The sequence below is a fragment of the Papaver somniferum genome, chromosome 9, assembly GCF_003573695.1.
Source record: "Papaver somniferum cultivar HN1 chromosome 9, ASM357369v1, whole genome shotgun sequence".
NCBI lineage: Eukaryota > Viridiplantae > Streptophyta > Magnoliopsida > Ranunculales > Papaveraceae > Papaver > Papaver somniferum.
Genome location: NC_039366.1, coordinates 124,199,348 through 124,218,721, shown reverse-complemented (window position 1 = coordinate 124,218,721; position 19,374 = coordinate 124,199,348). Strand labels below are relative to the sequence as shown.

The window sequence follows — 19,374 nt, the reverse complement described above, 5'->3', positions numbered from 1 at the left end:
TATATTTGATGTTATAAGTAAAAAACGAGCGAGTTCCTATGCAAGTTTAATGATAATCTCGGAAATTGAGTGTCCAACTCAGTCAAGGTCAAATCCTAACCGGTCGAATACTCAATTTCTATCAAATATTTTTAAACGAAAACCGAGCGTCCGGGTAAATAGAACCAAACTTCATAGCTGTTATTTTCTCCCATAACCAAGGCTTAAGTAGAAACCCTAATGGTAGCCAAACCAGGGCCATGCATGCTTGCTCTTGCCACAGATATGCTGCAATCTAGGAAAAGTTGCCCCAACTCACACCAGGCCACCATGGTCAAATCCTGGCTAGTATCCTATTTTGTTGTAACGACGCCTTGCCACATCAGAAAACCGGATCACCTCGTGCGTACAAATACACAAGAGCGTATTTTAGCTCCAACTAGACCAAAATCCTAAAGCACCAACCTTTCTCGTTTATTCGTCTTCTTCTCCAGTGTTAATCAGTTGGAGAGGTTCATCTCTTTTTCCACGTCTCCACAGACAACGAAGTCGCTTAATTTTCCACTCGATCAAAATAAAACCGGTGCCCTAATTCTTCATCAGGACCATGAATACCACGGTAAATTTCATCAAATTTGATAATACTTTTGATTACATGCACCTTTGTTTTCTGATTTGAGATTGATTTTCTTGAAATTTACAGCAGAGAAGTCATTCGGGGAGTATTCAAAGCCCTCGATCTCCATCTTCACATCCATTTTTATCAGTCTTTGTTACTGATCCTGTTAAATTAGGAAATGGAGTTCAAGCTTACATCTCTTACAGAGTCATTACTAAGGTACTCACTTAATCTTTTTCTTTCTCGGGATTTCAAATTAGGGTTTTAAGTTAGAACCTAGTATTGAGTTGATTTTATTATCATCAGATCCTGTTTATACTAGTGTTAGGTTAATCAATTTGAATTCTTGCTTACCAAGAATTCAAAAACCCTTGATTCTTTGTAGTTTTGGGGATCTTGTGTAGGAACAGAAATGTCAGAACTATACAGGTCTTTGAACTATAGTTTCCCTTGTTTGTCGAAAGAAGGCACCGGAAGAGAGCAAGAACATGTTTTAGTAGATGATACAGATCAAGATCAGATGTAGTACATTGTTCACCATACATACTAGTTGAAAAGTTGTATAGTCTAGGACAGCATGATAACTTCTTTAAAGATTTGATGCCAAAAAAAAAAGAACTTCTTTAAAGATTCCTGCCACTGAATGATGGAAAATATATTTGCTGTTGTAATGGTGACTATAAATACATTTCCCCTGCGTTCTTTTTTACTTTTAGGTTCGTGCTTATATAGACTTCATTACTTGTTGGTATTTTTTCGATAATCAAAATGTTAAAGATACAAAGAGTTCATTGAGTCCCTCCTATGGTTCGAAACAACCATATGGGAAGAACTCCCCGAAACATAGGAGTAGTATTATTCCTTCCCCAGGTGGCTATGCTCTAGTTGCCATATTAAAAATTCATGTTAGTAATAGAACTTGTGGAGATCTTAAAGGTTCAACCATTCTCCACATCTTCCAAATAAGGATCTGTAAAACAGTTCCCATCAAAGTTTACGCTGTTCACATTAATTTCCCTGATTGACTGACTATATTGGAAATACATTTTGACTTTGTGCAGACTAATTTCCCTGACTATCAAGGGCCAGAGAAGATTGTTATCCGCCGTTATAGTGATTTTGTGTGGTTGCATGATAGACTTTTTGAAAGATACAAGGGAATTTTCATTCCTCCAGTCCCTGAGAAGAGTGCTGTAGGTAACATGCTTGAAGCTTCTTAAATGCTCCTGTTCCCCGATAAGTTAAATTTAAGCCGGCACGAGTAATTTACAATACGTTCCTTGGTTATAAAACAATCTGTTTCAGTATATAATATGCTTGCATAATGATGGTGAAGTCAGGAAAGGATCCCCGTCCATTCCCCACCCAGTGTGCTGATGCTATACAGTTGTTGTTGACTATATAGACTCAATTTCTGTTTTTTGGTTATTGCCCAATATAGTGATCTGTTGCTTTTGATAACCATATAGTCTGCTGGATGCACCTGAATGAGCAGATATAGCTTCTTGGTTTCTTCCTCCGGCGTCTTGTGCACGCCTAGTCTCAGTATTTCTCTTAGGCACCCAGCATTTTTTTTTCTTGTTAGACAACATACTGGAAACATGGGTTGACTGGAGTTTGAAGTGAGCATGCCGTTCTTCAATGTCACTGACTGAATGTGCTCTTCTTCATTTTCAGAGAAGTTTCGGTTCAGTGCGGAGTTCATTGAGATGCGACGTCAAGCTCTAGATATATTTGTGAATCGTATAGCTTCCCATCCTGATCTTCAGCAAAGTGAAGATTTGAGGACATTCTTGCAGGTGGATGAAGAGGTAAAATGCTAAAACTGGAAAGCTGAATTAGAGCAAGTTATTTTCACATCGTCTTCCCTAGTTCAAAAGTGTTGGCCATGTCTAGTTAACCTTTAATCATGAGTCTGCTTGTTGGAAATGAAGGAACTAGTTTCTATTCGCTGACCTTAGAATGTACTTATATTCCATGGAAGAGATAAACAGATGATTGAAAGAAAATGTGTCATTGTTCAATTTTCCTCTCGTGTTTATTCGTTATTAACTTTCTTAAGCCGATCCCAGAAGAGCTAGATAAGAACTTAGGAGTCAGTAAGATGCAAATTGAACAAAAATTACAATTGTTATGTATCTTATGCGTACGGTTAAAAATACAAAAAATTATATCTCAATCGTGGTGATTTTCATTTTTTGAAATTATAAATCATTCAGTACGTGCAAGTTACCAGGGGACTTGTTTGCTTGATGTCTGTAGGATGCTCTATGGTTATCTTTAGTGTTTTACGATGTTTTTTTTTTGTACTTATTTGATGTTATCTTGTATTTCGTTTCCCATTTTTGTACAGAGAATGGAGAGAGCTAGGTCTCAAGAGATTGGAATTTTCAAAAAGAAGCCGGCTGACTTGATGCAAATTTTCAAGGTAACTTGTCGCAGTAATTTGTAATTATAAACAGAGTGAACAAATATGTTATTATTTTTTCCTTTATTGAGAAGGTAACTTAGAAGTTAAAATGACAGAGTTACCGACTTTGAATACAACTAAAATAGGTGTTCCTGAAATCGTATGTCTTGGACCAGTGTATTTATAGGGTGGGGAACATTCTCATATCCTTGATTTCCCAAGGTTTTTGCTAAATATGACAATACGAATTGCCAAATTATCTCAGATCTGTTCAGAATCCTTTTTCTTTTCCTCCTTCTATTTCTGATATTTCTTCTGCTCTTGGTGCATAAATTACGTACATAAAAATCATTTTCTGCTTGATTAGAATATCTCTTCGTGCGACATCTCTTACTGCACATCCTATAGAGAAACCGCTGTAACAAGAACTGCAGTCCTTTACTCGATTCTGCATTTAGCTGATGAGTTTTAATATTTGGTAATACAGGATGTGCAATCTAAAGTCAGTGATGTTATCATGGGAAAGGAAAAACCAGTGGAAGAGTCAAACCCTGAATATGAGAAACTTAAGCGATACATCTTTGAGCTTGAAGATCACTTAGCGGAAGCACAAAAACATGCTTACCGTCTAGTAAAGAGGCACAGAGGTTCGTACACATCAAAAATATTAACTTCTCTTTTCTTTTCCTATTCGGATGCTATGCAATCTATTTTATGGTTCCGGTTGGTTTGTGTGTTCACATGATTTATTTGTCTTTATTGTTCCAGAGTTAGGTTTGACACTGTCAGACTTTGGCAAGGCGGTCAAGCTTTTGGGTGCTTGTGAAGGAAAAGCACTTGGTAAGGCATTTACAGACCTTGGAACGAAATCCGAAGCACTGTCAGTTAGGTTGGAGAAAGAGGTATGAACACTCTCAAACATGATGTCCTTACCTTAATTTTGTGCATCTAGTTTTTAGTTTTCTGATTCTGTTTTGCTGCAGGCATACAATCTCTTGATGAATTTTGAAGAACCTCTGAAAGAATATGTTCGATCAGTCCAATCTATTAAGGTGAATTGGTTCTTTCAGTTTCTTTAAACCGGACCATCTGAACAATCGATACGTCAGTTGATTGGTCGGAGCTGATTGAAATCTTTTAGCTGTTTCATTTCTTGGGTTTCCTTTTAATAATACATATGCTGCTTCCTAAACAGGCCACAATGGGAGAGAGAGCCAGTGCTTTCAAGCACCAATGCGAACTGGCTGAAACAATAAAACTGAAGGAGATAAACCTGTATGGTTACCAATTCTGCTTCAACTTTTATTTCTTTTCATTTTTGTAAAGAAATGTCATCTTTGCAAAGGGAAATAGTAATCCCCAAGTCAAATAGTACCTTGACTCTTTAAAAGTAATTCTGGAATTCCTATATGATAATTTTCACTATTGTGCTTTGCAGTGACAAACTGATGCTAACTCGATCAGACAAGGTAGGAGAAGCAGAAATTGAATATCACCAAGTAAGTTTCTAGACTGAGTTTTATGTTATCACGGGTTTTCCACAGTGATACCTGTTCCATCCTAACAATGTGGTTAATGTGGATTATCTATTTCAGTTGAAGGCAGAGGGTGAAGAAGCAACAAGAAAATTTGAGACGATAGTGCGGCTAATGAGTGAAGAGATTGTTCGTTTTCAAGAGCAAAAGACATTAGATTTGGGCCTTGCTTTCCATGAACTTGCTAAAGGCCAGGCGCATCTTGCAAATGAGATTGCTAATGGCTGGCGTAGTCTCCTACCTAAGCTGGAAGCTTGTTCTCCCACACAGACATGATTTTCAGTGATAAAAGTAGTTATGAATTGTAATGAAAACAAATGAAACACAAATCTGGAGTTAATAGTCTTAGAAACTTCAGTTCTCATTGTAATTTTGAATTCAGTACAGGTTTAATAAAACTCACAGTTTCAAATCTGTTAAACTGTCAGTCAGGGGTTCCTTGGGGTGTATTCTTTCAGCCAGTTTAATGATGGTTTTACTGTTGTTTATGTACACAGTTCTAAGATGGACTTGGTTGCTTTGAATTTTCTTGATCTCAAAAGGATGGTATGGACACAGGGCTTTCTTGTTATTCTTAGGCTAAGAATTGAATTGACCTGGTCTAGTTTGAGAAACATTCTACTGCGTTTTTCTCAGCGTGGATTTGTCGTGTTTGACTTTCTTTTCTTTTCTCCAGCCCTTTCATTGAGTTCTCGAAGTCAGGGTATACCTGAGGACAGATTCAATGGAGTTCGTACGTCTCTATCGCAGTGTTTATTATGTAGACTTGACAGCCAAAATAGGGGCAGTCTTGAGAATGAACGCTATAGCCTACGAGCATAACTTTTATCTTTCTGATGTAAGCAAAATATTCGAACGCCAATATATATAGTCAAGTTTGTAGTCTCGTAGAACCAAGTCCATAAGTTTTGGAACTTCTTAACCAACAGCAGAACATTGAATATCATTGTTTGAATTTGATCAAATTCTTCGAGTTTCACAGTTGTAGAAAATGGGGTGTGGAAATGGTGAAGTAACGATGTGTGGGGATGGAGATGAAGTTGGTTATGATGCTGTTGTTATTGGGTCAGGGTATGGTGGTGCTGTTGCCGCTTGTCGGTTATCCAGGGCTGGAGTTGAAGTCTGTTTAATTGAAAAAGGACGAAAATGGGAAGCTCAGGACTTTCCAACTAACACTTTGAAGCTCATTTCTGAACTAAGAATGGAAAATAGGAATTTGGGTGTCAATGTTGGCCCAAAAGATGCTTTGTTTCAGGTGCACTCTAGTTCTAGTACTTCTCTTTTTCATTTCCTTCAATTCTAGCTTCCATTCTTTGATTTTGTTGTTATTTCAGTTGGTATCATCTTTCATTACCAATTTGAAAAAAGATTATTATCTTATGCAAACATGTAGTTACACGTACAAGATGATTCGGTAGCGGCTGTTTCCTGTGGTCTAGGTGGAGGCTCATTTATAAATGCTGGAGTGATGATCCCAACTCCAGTTCGTGTAAGACGGAGCCCAAAATGGCCAGAGGAATGGGAGCAGGATTGGGATATCTCTGAAGCAGCTGCTTCATCTATGTTGAGAGCCCAAAGTATTCCAAATGAATTTGCAAATGCCAAAGTCATGAAGGAAATAGTAGAAGAAGAAATTGAAGAATGTTACCCGAGTTTTTTCAAGCTAAGCATAAACTTCAATGCTGAAGAATCACAATCTTCGACGAAGATGGGTAGCTGTTTAGCTTGTGGAAATTGTCTGACGGGATGTCCTTATAATGCCAAGAATTCAACAGACAAGAATTATTTGGCTTTAGCAGTTCAGGTACTTCATCTTTAGATCACTCTAGTTTTAGTTTACACTTAATGTTTTTGTTTCTTCTTATGACATTGTTTATGCAGGCTGGTTGTATAATGAACACCGAATGTGAGGCTCAATTTTTAGTAAGATATTGGGAAGAAAGTAGCAATGAGATTAGCAGAAAACAAAAGCGTAGATGGCGAGTTTACACTAATGACATCGATTATGTTACTGCTGATTTCGTAATTATATCAGGTACGTATTATTGCAGTATTTCTTTTGAGTTACTGTGAGATACATATGGCAAAATAACAAGATTATGTTTTGTTCAGCTGGAGTCTTCGGTACAGAAAAGCTTCTTTTTCAGTCAGAAAGAAGAGGACTGACAGTCTCGGATCGTCTTGGTTACGGGTTCAGCTGTAATGGGAATAATGTAGCTTATCTTGCTGCTAGTGCAGCTCCACTGAATGGTCAGGGAGTCAATAAAGAGCAATTCTCAAAAATACCTTTTCAAGATCGACCAGGACCATCAATTTCTTCATCATACACCTCTTCATTGGGGTTCACCTTCCAGGTATAATCTTTCTGTACATTTATTGAAAATTCTTAAATTTTTTGGTTCCTGCACAAATAAAACCGAAAGCGTTTTAATGATTTTACTACCTGAATCCCCCCCCCCTCTCTTTATCTTTAGAGTGCAGTACTTCCTGCAGCTTTCCCATCTCTGCTATTCAAGGGAATAACAACTTATGGATGGCCAACTGGTTACTGGTTCTTACAAGGTTTATTAGACAAAACGAAGCACATGATGTGTGCAAAAGATAGTCAAGAAATGGTGCTTAATGTTATGGGACATGACGAATGTGATGGGAGAATTACACTTTGAAGAAAATACAAATAATATTTCCTTTTATCCGCCACATGATCCACTACTGAATCAAAAGATCCAAGCTCTTCAAAAACTTACTAAGAGATTAGGAGGAATTCTCTTCATGTCAAGGTATCGAAGCACATCTGTTCATCTCTTAGGTGGGTGCAATGCGTCAACAAATCCTTCCCAAGGCGTTTGCAACTCCAACGGTCAAGTTTTTAACCCCGCTTGTCCTTCAGCAGTGCATCCAGGCCTCTACGTATGTGACGCATCATTGATTCCATGTTCTATTGGCATTAATCCGTGTCTTACTATTGCTACGGCTGCAGAGCATATAAGCCAAAGCCTAGTTCAGGATGTTCTTAGGCACAAGAATTCTACTCACCCTCCTCAACTTCCCAGCACTGAAACTGCAAATCAGATACTGAGGACGCGGCAGAAGTTGGAAACTGTGGCAGTCATCATAAAGGAGACAATGACTGGTTATTTGGGTGGTATGCTATGCAAGGCTTATCTGACAATGAAAATGAGTTCTAGAAATAACATGGAATCACATGAAGCAAATTCAGCTTTAGAAGAACCTCATTTACTTCTTAGAGGAAGGGTCGGTGGATATGTTGTATTCAAAGCTGTGGAGAAGGATAACTTTATATTATCGATGGAGAAGTTGATATGTGTAGAGTTGACAACAAGACTCCTTACACACAATACATGCACTACCATCTCATTCTCGCATCATCATCTGGCTCAAGGTATGACAAAAACAAGGGCAGCATATATTCTCCTTTCACTCTCTAAATTTTCTTATAAAAGTTGGCTTGATGAATGCATTTATGTTGGGAAGAAGATAATGAATCCATATCTTCTAGCGTTGTACGGGTGGAAAGAAACGACAACACTGCATGTGACACTCACGGAAACTAATCGAAACAATTCAAAAGTGGAGATGGTAGATTTAAAAGGCGAGCTACGTCTCACTTTCGCCAACCTCATAAAGAGCTTGATAAGCTTGGAAGGTAACAAGAAAGGAAGATTTGTGTGTCTACTATTACAATCCTTCTGGACAACTTATATCTTACAGACACCTCGAGGGAATCCTATATGCATATTACCTTCATCGGAATTAGAGCAGAAACCTTATCCTCCCAGTGATCTTCATGAGATACAAACAGGTAATTCACACACTCATTTCCAAATGTTTTGTACTCTAGATGAGAGTCTCGCGAACTTCAAAATCTTTCCTGTAATGTTAAGTAGTTTTTTATTGGGTACTTTCTGTCAATTATCCAGCCGATGGGTGTACTATAAGTTGTAGACAGTGGAAATGCGAACAAAATCAAGGGAAGCAGAGAAATCCTGTTCTACTGATTAATGGGTACATTACTGATAGTTTTTATTTACCGACTGAACCGAATGATCTGGTCAGAACTTTAGTTGAAGAGGGATATGAAACATGGTTCCTTCAAGCAAGATTACATCCACTTCATCCGTCAAACAATTTCACAATTGAAGATATTGGCAAGTAAAAGAGATTATTTCCTTTATTGGCCTGATTTCCGGTCAAGATATTATTCTCTGTAGTTAATGACTTTCATATGATAATAATATATATTGAGAATCCGATTAAGGGATTACTCAAGGAAGTTTATCCTTCCATCATGGTATCATCCTAAAAGAGATCCTCCTTCTTCTTCAAACCCTATTTTCTTCTTCTAAAAAAAAAAAAAAAAAAAAATCCATGGCAGGTGATAAAAAATCCCTGCATCCAGCTTTTACTGTCAATAACATAAAAACCCTAATCCCCATTCTTCTTGATAATCAAACAAGATGAATACTCATCGTGGGTTTTTCTCTTCGAACTCCATCTCCAGGCTCACGGACTCCTTTTCCTCATCGACGGATCAACAACACCAACAGAAATTGACGCCAATACCTCGAAACAACTAGACGCTCTCTGCCGTCAATGGATGTTCTCCACCATGGCCAAGGATCTAATGCTCACGGTTCTAAAATCGGGAAAAACTGCTAAAGAACTTTGGGATCACCTTCAAAAGCTTTTTCAAGATAACAAAGGTAATCGTGCTGCGACCCTTGAAAGTAAATTTGTCAATCTAAAGTTTGTTGATTGTGCTAGCGTCGATGACTATTGCGATAAACTAAAATCGTTGTCGGATCGACTGACCGATCTTGATTTCCCCATGAACGACAAACGATTGGTTATCCAACTTGTCAATGGACTCCCGGAGGAATACAACACTGTTGCATCCTTTATACAACAGTCCATGCCTACTTTTGACGCTGCTCGTTCTCAATTGCGCACTGAGGAGATTCGTCGTGCACAACAAACTAGTCTGTCGTCATCAGCTGCTCTTGCTGCCACAGCCTCATCGACTGATCGTGGGACTCACCGTAGTCACCGTTCAGGATCAGGCAAACGCGGACCTCGACAACCACAGCCTGTTCATACAGTAGCCTCTCCGTCGATGGATCCACCCCTACTGCCAACACCGCAGCAATTCCGCCAAGCATACAGACCTCCAGCAGCGTATTACCCTCAATGGAACTCTTACTGGGAAGCTCCTCTGTGTCCTTACCCAACAGCTCCTCATTGGCAGTCATCTTTCTCCCCACGTGGATCAACACATGGCCGCTCTTCTGCTGCTCAGAGTCGTCCTAGGCCCCCTGTTTACGACCAGCCTCAAGCCTACCTTGCTCCATCCAACGAGCTGCTACAGCCAACTGACTTTGCTCAAGCATACAACTCGATGACCTTACAGCCACCTGATGATACATTCTATATGGATACTGGTGCGACTTCTCATATCACTGCGGATTCAGGTACGCTACACACTGTTTTTAACACTAGTAATGTATAATCCATCTTAGTTGGCAATGGAAACTCCATCCCAGTTACAGCCAGAGGCACTAAATCTATAAATCTCCCTTCCCGAACTCTCCACCTAAAAAATACCCTTGTTGTCCCTGATATAATCAAAAATCTTGTTTCCGTCGTAAATTCACCACTGATAATCATGTGTCCGTTGAATTTGATCCATCTGGTTTTTCTGTGAAGGATTTGAGTTCGAGGGCGATCCTTCTTCGATGTAATAGCTCTGGGGATCTTTATCCTCTCAACATCTCTGTCGTGTCACCTTCAAAATCATCCGCATCTCCTCCCCTGTCTCTTGCTGTGTGCTCGTCTGATATCTGACATGCACGCCTCGGCCATCCCGGCCATGCTATTCTAGATAATTTACGTTCCAATTCTTATATTCAGTGTAATAAGAAACAGTCTACCAAACTTTGTCATTCTTGTCAAGTTAGTAAACATGTTCGTCTCCCATTTTTTGAATCACATTCCATGACTTTTTCTCATTTTTCTCTTATTCATAGTGATTTATGGACTTTTCCCGTACATGTTGAGACTGGTTTTCGCTATTACCTTATCTTGTTGGATGACTATACAAATTATCTATGGGTATATCCTTTAAAACTAAAATCTCAAGTCTATACCAAGTTCTTAGAATTTCGCTCTTTTGTCAAAACTCAATTTGAGCGGGATATAAAATGTTTTCAATCCGACAAGGGTCGTGAATTTGATAATTCCTCTTTTCTTAATTTTTCTCAAACAAATGGCTTGGTTTTTCGATTCTCTTGTCCTCACACTTCATCTAAAAATGGGAAGGCGGAACGAATGATTCGTCGTATTAATGACATCACTCGCACCCTCATGTCGCATGCTTCCGTACCCTCTAAATATTGGGCCGATTCTCTTCATATGGCTTTCTATCTCCACAACATTCTCCCCTCTAAAGTGCTCAACTTCACTTCCCCCGTTTCTATTCTTTACCAACGCCAACCAACCTATGACCATCTTCGTACGTTTGGTTGTCTCTGCTATCCCAATCTTTCCGCTACTATCCCACACAAACTGGCTCCTCGTTCATCTAGATGTGTCTTCCTTGGCTTTCCTCTTCACCATCGTGGTTATCGTTGCCTCGACCTATCCACCAACAAAATTATTTTATCTCGCCATGTAACGTTTGACGAAAACGTTTTTCCGTTTAGTGAATCTTCTCTTAGTAATCCTTCCACTGCCGAGAATTCTCTGTCACCTACTTCGCCCTTAATTCCGGCATCTCTGGCCTACCCATCCTCCACCTCTTCTGGAACTCATTCTCCCACTACTCAACAGTTGTATACTCCCCCACATCGTCGTTTTCCAACTACTTCCGCTGCATCATCTCCTAACGACAGCACCCTCCAATCTCCTGATGTCACTCCGTCTCTGCTCCCTACAGCAAATTCAGCACCTACCACTACAACTTCTCCTGCATCACCTACATCATCTTCTCATGTCCTACCTACAACACCTACCTCTCCTCCTTCTCGTCCAGTGACACGCTCTACCACTACTCCTATCTTACCTACAGCACCTAACTCTACTCCTTCTCGTCCAGTAACACGAGCTTCTCGTGGTATCTTCCGACCAACTCAAAAACTAAATCTTCACATTCAAACGAACATATCCAGTCTACCTAGGTTTCATCTCTATGCCCTTAGGGATCCTAACTGGAGTCAAGCCATGCAAGATGAGTACAGTGCTATGTTAAAAACAAACACTTGGGATCTAGTACCGAGACCTCTTGGTGCTCACATTATTCGCTCCATGTGGCTTTTTCGCCACAAATTTCATGCTGATGGTTCCCTGCAACGATATAAGGCTATACTTGTTGCTAATGGTAAATCTCAACAGGTTGGGGTTGATTGTTTTGAGACTTTTAGTCCGGTGGTTAAACCTGCAACTATTCGCACTATTCTCACCATAGCTACTTCGTGATCTAGGCCCATACACCAATTGGATGTCAAGAATGCTTTTCTCCATGGGGATTTGACCGAGACAGTGTATATGCATCAGCCTCCAGGTTTTGTTGACCCAACTCGCCCTGACCATGTTTGTCGTCTTCGCAGATCCCTTTATGGTCTCAAACAGGCGCCTCGGGCGTGGTTCCAGAGATTTGCGAGCTTCATCACTCGCTGTGGTTTTCGTGGTAGTATATGCGATCCCTCACTTTTTATTTCTCAGTAAGGATGGACATCGCGTACTTACTGTTATACGTTGATGATATTGTCCTCACTGCTTCCACTGATGCTGTTCTGTGCCGTTTTATTGACATGATGAAACGAGAATTTTCTATGACTGATCTTGGTCCGTTACGTCATTTTCTGGGTATCTCTGCTACCCTCTCATCCTCAGGAATATTTTTATCTCAGTCATTATATACGAAGGACATCATTGCTCGTGCATCCATGACGAATTGCAATTCGGTATCTACTCCGGTCGACACTCAATCCAAGCTCAGTGCTGCATCTGGTCCTTCAGTTGCGGATCCTACGTTATACAGAAGCTTAGCCGGGGCATTACAATATCTCACTTTTACTCGACCAGATATATCTTATGCAGTTCAGCAGGTTTGTCTATTCATGCACGATCCTAGAGAGCCTCACATGCACGCTCTCAAGCGCATACTTCGTTATCTTCAGGGTACTATTGATCACGGTTTGTTTCTTTCCGTTTCCAATATTTCCGGCTTAACTGCATACTCTGATGCTGATTGGGCGGGCTGTCCAGATTCATGTCGGTCTACCTCTGGTTATTGTATCTTTCTTGGAGACAACCTAGTCTCTTGGTCCTCCAAGCGTCAGGCAACAGTTTCCCGCTCTAGTGCTGAAGCAGAATATCGAGGGGTTGCCAATGCTGTTGCTGAAACAACCTGGCTTCGGAATCTTCTTCTTGAGTTACAAATACCACTACGACGTGCCACCTTGGTTTATTGTGAAAATGTGAGTGCTATATACATGTCTGGTGATCCGGTTCAGCATCAACGTACTAAACATGTGGAAATTGACATACATTTTGTTCGTGAGCGCGTTCGTATTGGTGATATTCGTGTCTTGCACATTCCCTCTGAGAATCAATATGCCGATATCTTCACCAAGGGTCTCCCTAGACAACTCTTTATTCGCTTTCGTTCTAGTCTAAGCGTTTGCTCCTCTCACGCTAAGACTAAGGGGGTGTAAAAGAGATTATTTCCCTTATTGGCCTGATTTCCGGTCAAGATATTATTCTCTGTAGTTAATGACTTTCATATGATAATAATATATATTGAGAATCCGATTAAGGGATTACTCAAGGAAGTTTATCCTTCCATCAGCAAGTTTGACATTCCTGCTGGTAAGTCCTAGATTTTCCGGAATGAATTTGCTGTCCTACTAATTGTGATGACAGAATCTAACATTATTATTTGGTGTTTACATTGCAGCCGTCTCGAAGATACTTGAGGTTCATGGAAATTCAGTAAAAGTTCATGTAGTTGCTCATTGTGCTGGAGGCTTAGCAATTCATATTGCTCTCATGGGAGGTTATGTCTCAGCATCTCATATTGCATCCCTTTGTTGCACGAACTCATCGATGTTTTTCACGCTCACCATCTCTTCATTAGTCAAGATGAGACTTCCCCTTATCCCAGTAATTCTCTCACTCTGACACTCTCTCCAACATGTTTTCAAAAACTAATCTTTTTGTCAACCTGCAGATCTCAATGAGAATACTAGGCAAGAACACAATCCTACCATTTGAAACTTCAAAGTCAATCAGTCTCCGCCATCTACTCCTGAAACGAATTGCCCGAATCATTCCTCGGTGCGAAAGATGTACACTGGACGAATGTGAAGTAATCTCAGGCATTTTTGGTAATGCATTCTGGCACAGCAACATAAGTCCAACAATGCATCAATGGGTAAATAAACAAAGTTTACTGAAACTTCCAATGTCCGGGTTCACACACCTGAGGAAAATCTGTTTATCTGGTTTTATCGTGGATTCGAGTGGTAACAACACATATTTGATACATCCAGAGAGAATGAAGCTTCATACAACATACATTTCTGGTGGCAAAAGCTTACTAGTAACCCCAGAAACTTCATTTCTAGCTAATCAGTATATGAAATTACACCAACCTGGTTATAAACATACAAGAGTGGTTGTTGAAAATTTTGGACATTCAGATCTTTAATTGGTGAAAATTCTTGGAAACTTATTTTCCCACATATTTTATCTCATATTAAATCCTCTGAAAATGAAGAAGTTAGAGTTGAAGAAAGCAAGTGCAGAAAGGAAGCCTTGTCATGGAGTAAGGATCCCTACGAAGAAAGGGACTGCGCATTTGGAGTTACAGTTTCTCCTCTGATACTGTTTTGGTTTTTGATTTTGTGTTTGTTGATTGTAATTCAATTGTTCATTTAAGAAATGTTACCTGAATTTGTTCAAGCTGATACCGATACGTGTCGGCAAATGTCCGATAAACCATGATATAACGTCATTCCAAGGATGTATCTATCGGCCGATATACCCCGTTTCATAGTGTCCGTTATAATTGATTATTACCCGAAATCCTCTTCACTTTGATAAAATTTCAAGTAGAGAGAGGGATGGAAGGAAGAAGACAAGGGTTTAAGAGATTGGCGATATCAGACCAACAAAGGAGAAGAGAAATAGCATTACTTCGTCAATCTCAACAAAGAAGAGATTCTCAAAATCATGCTCGTTCTTTAGCTTCTTCTCTTCTTTCTCTTCCAAACCCATCTCATCATAATCATCAACAACAAGAAGAGCAACCCTTTCATGAAGAATTAGAAGAACCACAAGAAGAATCGTCGTCATCAACTAGGGATTTTGATGTCCTTGGAGCTTCTAAACTTAAAGGAGCTGAAGCTCGTAAATGGTTTTCTCGTCAACTTATGCTTCCTGAATGGATGATTGATATCCCTCCTCGTTTGAATCATGATTGGTAATGTACTTTCTGATTTAATTTAAGCTTGATTGATTCTACTAAACATACCCAAATTGGTTTAGGGCAAAAAAGAACAAATTTTGAATTTTGGAGAAAATTAGGGTTTATGAAAGCTAAAGAATTGAACTTTATTGGTGGAATTGGATATTTAGATTAGTAGTGTGATAAGGATGCCAGACGCCAGATTTCCTAAAATATTGAATAAACTTCAGTAGGTTGTATCAGAATGCTGGTGTATGCTAGATGTTTACATTTTACGGGATCATTAAAAGTGGATATTGCTGTGGACATCATTTAGACTATTGATCTGGGTGGAAACCAGATCCTCAGTGGTCATTAACACTCTGATATTAAAGAATTAGGGTGCCAGATAGCCCTAATATCTGAAAATATACTAGTACAACTTTGAAGCAATAAAACTTAAGTTCAAGGTCCAACTTAGAAAGGAGAACCGTTGGTGTATGTGCAGTGCAAGTATTGTGATTAGCATTAATCTATTTATATTGTTAGATAACTTGTGGCGCGTCTATAACGCTTATTTTAAACATTGTCTGTGTGGTCAAGTCCTTTTTTTTTTCCTTTCTTATTTTTACTCCTACATATTCTAGTTGGTCATTATTCAGTTATTTTGACGACTCTCATAACTTGATGCAAATGCAATGTACAGTAGTTGTCAAACCTCAAATAGATAAAAGGCAGTTGGCACCATATTTGCCGAAGTTTTTTTTTTTTTTTTTTTGTAAGTCACAAATTTTATTAATGATAAAACTGAAGTTTATACAAAAAGGAACTAAAAGGAAAGCAAAAAAATAGAGCTAAAATAACAATGACTCTCTAAACAAATCTATAATATTTTCTATCAGGCATCTCATTCTGGATTAAGAATGCTGGCCTTCCTTCATGAATCATGATGCACTACTTCTCCAAGATTCAGTCTGGCTCCTTTTTTAGCAAGTATATCAGCTGAGAAATTGATTTCTCTGTAACAGTGTACTTAGTGTATTTCTGACAGAGCATTACAAGCTTTTAACCATCTGGATTTGACAAACCAAGGTATATTGCCTCTTCTAAAATCTTATACAACTGCTTTAGAATCAGAATTTAAGATAATTCTGTTACATTGTAGGACTGCTGCCCATTCAATTGCCCATAAAACAGCCCATAACCTTAGCAATGTAATTTGTTGCTACTCCAAGGCCTCCAGAGATGGTACCAAGCACCTGACAATCATGAGTTCTTAGACATTGCTGAGGTTTATGATATGATATGATATGTTTTTAGACATTAAAAAGTTCTGAAGCTTATGTTTTTCATGTTGAAAATTGGGATTTTTGTAGGTATGTTTACACAAGACCATCTGGTAAACGATGCTTTGTGGTTTCTTCTGATGGAACAACAGTTAGTAGGCTTCGAAATGGTTCGATCTTACATCATTTCCCATCTTCCTTGCCAAATGGAGCCAGGACAAGGGATAATTCTGGTTCTGCACAGTCTTACTGTCTCCTGGACTGCATATTTCATGAGGTGCGACTGAAGTAGTTCAAATTTTCTTAATCAATATATTTTTTTCAGTCTAAATTTACCCGATTAATGTTTATAGCCGACTTTTCTTTGCAGCATGATCAAACTTACTACGTGATTGATATGATTTGTTGGAAAGGTTATTCGTTATATGACTGCACTGCTGAGTTCAGATTTTTTTGGTTAAACTCCAAGCTTGTGGAGACTGGGGCTTGTAATACACCGTCAACGTATCATAAATATAAATTTAGTGTTGTTCCCATCTATGACTGTGATCAGATGGGTTTGCAGACAGCATATCTGGGTACTGTACCATATATCAAAGATGGACTGTCGTTTTACAACAAGTAAGATTCCTGTCATTGAAACTGACATTTCAGTTTGACGGTGCTTTTGACATTCGTGGTACTTATTGATGGTTTGTTTTCTCTCTTAGGCATGCCCATTATCATACAGGAACTACACCACTAGCATTAGTCTGGAAAGATGAGAATTGTAGCCAATACGTAATCGACACAGATAGTAAAGGACAAATTCCTCCTCATCAACAGGTACGCTTATCTTACAATCGTGTATTGAAGCTTCCTTGATATCTTCCTCATGTATAACTTTTAAGAAATAGCTTCTTGTATCACCACTTCCTTCGCTTTCCGATTTCTGTTTCCTCCACCCACTTTTGTACAGGAAAATTCACAATTGAAGTTCGAGTGTCAATAGGGAATAGTGCCGTCATACGTTATTAATTCTAATTAATGAGATGGAAGTCCTGTTTATTTTATTTAATGACTTTAATCTTGAATTATTAAAGTTATAGTTTAACGTAATGACTTTCTTTCTTATATAATCAGGTGGTTTTGGTTTTGAATGAAGATGGAAGTCTTACTACATCAGATGATCCTCCCATTGTCTTTGGGTGCTTAAGTCACGAGTTTATCCTAAAGGTTTGCTCTTTAAAAGATTATTTACGTTATAGTGAGGTCACACAATTTAGTGAGAATTCTTATCTAAACATAATAAGTAGCAAATCTAGGTCGAATTGTTGTAGTTAGTCTTCTTTTACATCCCATTAGTTGCAAATCGGGCCTATGAACTAATGGTTCTCCAATTTGGTGCAGTCTGATCTTAAACCAGGAAATTTTCTGCGTTTTACAATTGGTGATGAAGGCATGTCTTTCATTGATGGGAAACTTGAAAGGGCTGATTTACACTACACCAACCAGGCTTACCGTGCACGCGCTTCTGCAGACAGTTATTCTAAGGTTGGTAGGAGCTTTCAGTTTATTTTATATTCATCCTAGTAATGGATACAAGCTTTGTAATCAAGAAATCCAAATGATTAGGTCTATATAGGGGTAGGGTAATTATTCTGAAACTTCTTTTATTGTTCTTGCTTGGGCTGCGGGAGTGGCTCAAATGTCAGAACTCAAATTTTATTTATCTTGTCAATCAGTTTGAAATTCTTATATGGATTAAACATTTTTCTTGAAATGCACTTGCAGATCCTGTTTCAGTACACTGCCCGGCATTCTCCCCTAAAAATCGAAGACCTAGTTGCATCCCTGGGTTCCTCGGAGGATGTAGCGGAGGAAGCCAAAGATGTGGAGATGATCGGATGACAAAGATGCAATGGTGGGTGTCATTTTCTTTTTTACCAGCCATGCCTCCATGTTGTATTTACATACCATCATAGATAACAGGGTGTCTTTCCAGTTACTGTCAGAAAATAAAGGACCAACTTTTGAAGAAAAAAAATCTGTAATGTAAAAAAATTGAGTGTTTTAAATATCTCCAATTGAATTCTGTGCTTCCTCATTTTAGGAAAATCATCTCCAATGGAATTCTTGTTTATCTGTACAAGTTTGGTTGGGAGACATTAATTGGTTAAAATTTATTTTATGAAACTATTATTACTAGCATGGAACCCGTGCTATGCACCGAGTATGATGAGAATTCAACCCCCATTTGGAGAGGCGGGGCTTCACTCCGCACCCGTCCCAGAAAGGGTCACTATTAACGACTACGACTGCAGTGTATAATGGAAACAACAATTATTATTTAGTAGGTTAACAATTGGAACCAAATTCACCAATCACATTTGGTAAAAGTGTTTGAGATAAATTAGATATCCTCTTATGAAAGTACTTCTGAAAAATTATACCAACCTTTAAAATTAGTAAGTAGTTCATAACACTATCAATTTCAGTACTCTAAAGATAATTGATAATGCGAGATTTGATGTCTTCTACTCAAAGTAGCATCACAACTACCCTTAGTCTTGCTAGATTTTAAAATACCTATACATTCAACATTTCTTGGCTAATAATTTTTTGCAACTTAAAAGTAAAAAAGCACAGTCATAATAATATTTCAAAACCCTAGTAATGGCTTCCAGTTCAGCCAAATCCTGTTTGTACCTCGCTAAATATTAAAGAAACTAAAAAAAATTAAAGGGATAATTGGAGTTTGGTACTCAGGTTTTGACCAACACTAGGCTTTGGTCTAACTTTTGTCCAACGTTAGGCTTTGATACCTGGACTAGACGTTGGCTTAGGTTGACCGTTTATGACCAGACTTTAATAATTTTGTAAAATAAAAATGTTGTAAAAATAGCGAGTTTACATATGTATCCTTGAGATGGGTTTCTTCCCTGAAACTAGGTCCCTTCTTAATTCTTCTTTCACAGTTCAAACATCACCAACAACTCAATCAGCGCATACTCCATTAATCCCAAGTAATCTTCTCGATCCAGTAATTCCACCACCAGCACCATCTTATACCATCAACATCAGCTCTAAGATTCAATCTC

General features: G+C 38.7%; 3 protein-coding genes across 4 annotated transcripts; all 3 read left to right on the top strand.

The window, feature by feature from the left end:
* The first annotated feature begins 432 nt into the window (after window positions 1–432).
* On the top strand, window positions 433–5,046 carry LOC113307699 (sorting nexin 1-like). 2 transcript variants are annotated; one of them, XM_026556149.1, is made up of 11 exons: window positions 433–598; window positions 686–817; window positions 1,660–1,795; window positions 2,276–2,409; window positions 2,952–3,026; window positions 3,496–3,655; window positions 3,777–3,910; window positions 3,992–4,060; window positions 4,204–4,283; window positions 4,447–4,507; window positions 4,604–5,046. In XM_026556149.1, the coding sequence occupies exons 1-11, from the start codon at window positions 587–589 to the stop codon at window positions 4,817–4,819; spliced, it is 1,209 nt and encodes a 402-aa protein (XP_026411934.1). In that variant the 5' UTR covers window positions 433–586; the 3' UTR covers window positions 4,820–5,046. The 2 variants fall into 2 exon arrangements, with proteins under 2 accessions (XP_026411934.1, XP_026411933.1); XM_026556148.1 differs by having other exon boundaries at window positions 683–817.
* A 488-nt stretch (window positions 5,047–5,534) lies between these two features.
* Window positions 5,535–7,209, top strand: LOC113312533 (cholesterol oxidase-like). Its single transcript, XM_026561281.1, has 5 exons — window positions 5,535–5,798; window positions 5,937–6,347; window positions 6,425–6,578; window positions 6,656–6,897; window positions 7,018–7,209. Exons 1-5 carry the CDS (start codon window positions 5,535–5,537, stop codon window positions 7,207–7,209), a joined length of 1,263 nt encoding a protein of 420 aa, XP_026417066.1.
* Window positions 7,210–14,670: 7,461 nt separating this feature from the next.
* LOC113308681 (snurportin-1-like) lies at window positions 14,671–18,415 on the top strand. The gene is made up of 7 exons (XM_026557150.1): window positions 14,671–15,044; window positions 16,385–16,571; window positions 16,665–16,915; window positions 17,005–17,119; window positions 17,417–17,509; window positions 17,684–17,827; window positions 18,068–18,415. The coding sequence occupies exons 1-7, from the start codon at window positions 14,686–14,688 to the stop codon at window positions 18,182–18,184; spliced, it is 1,266 nt and encodes a 421-aa protein (XP_026412935.1). The 5' UTR covers window positions 14,671–14,685; the 3' UTR covers window positions 18,185–18,415.
* Window positions 18,416–19,374: the final 959 nt, after the last annotated feature.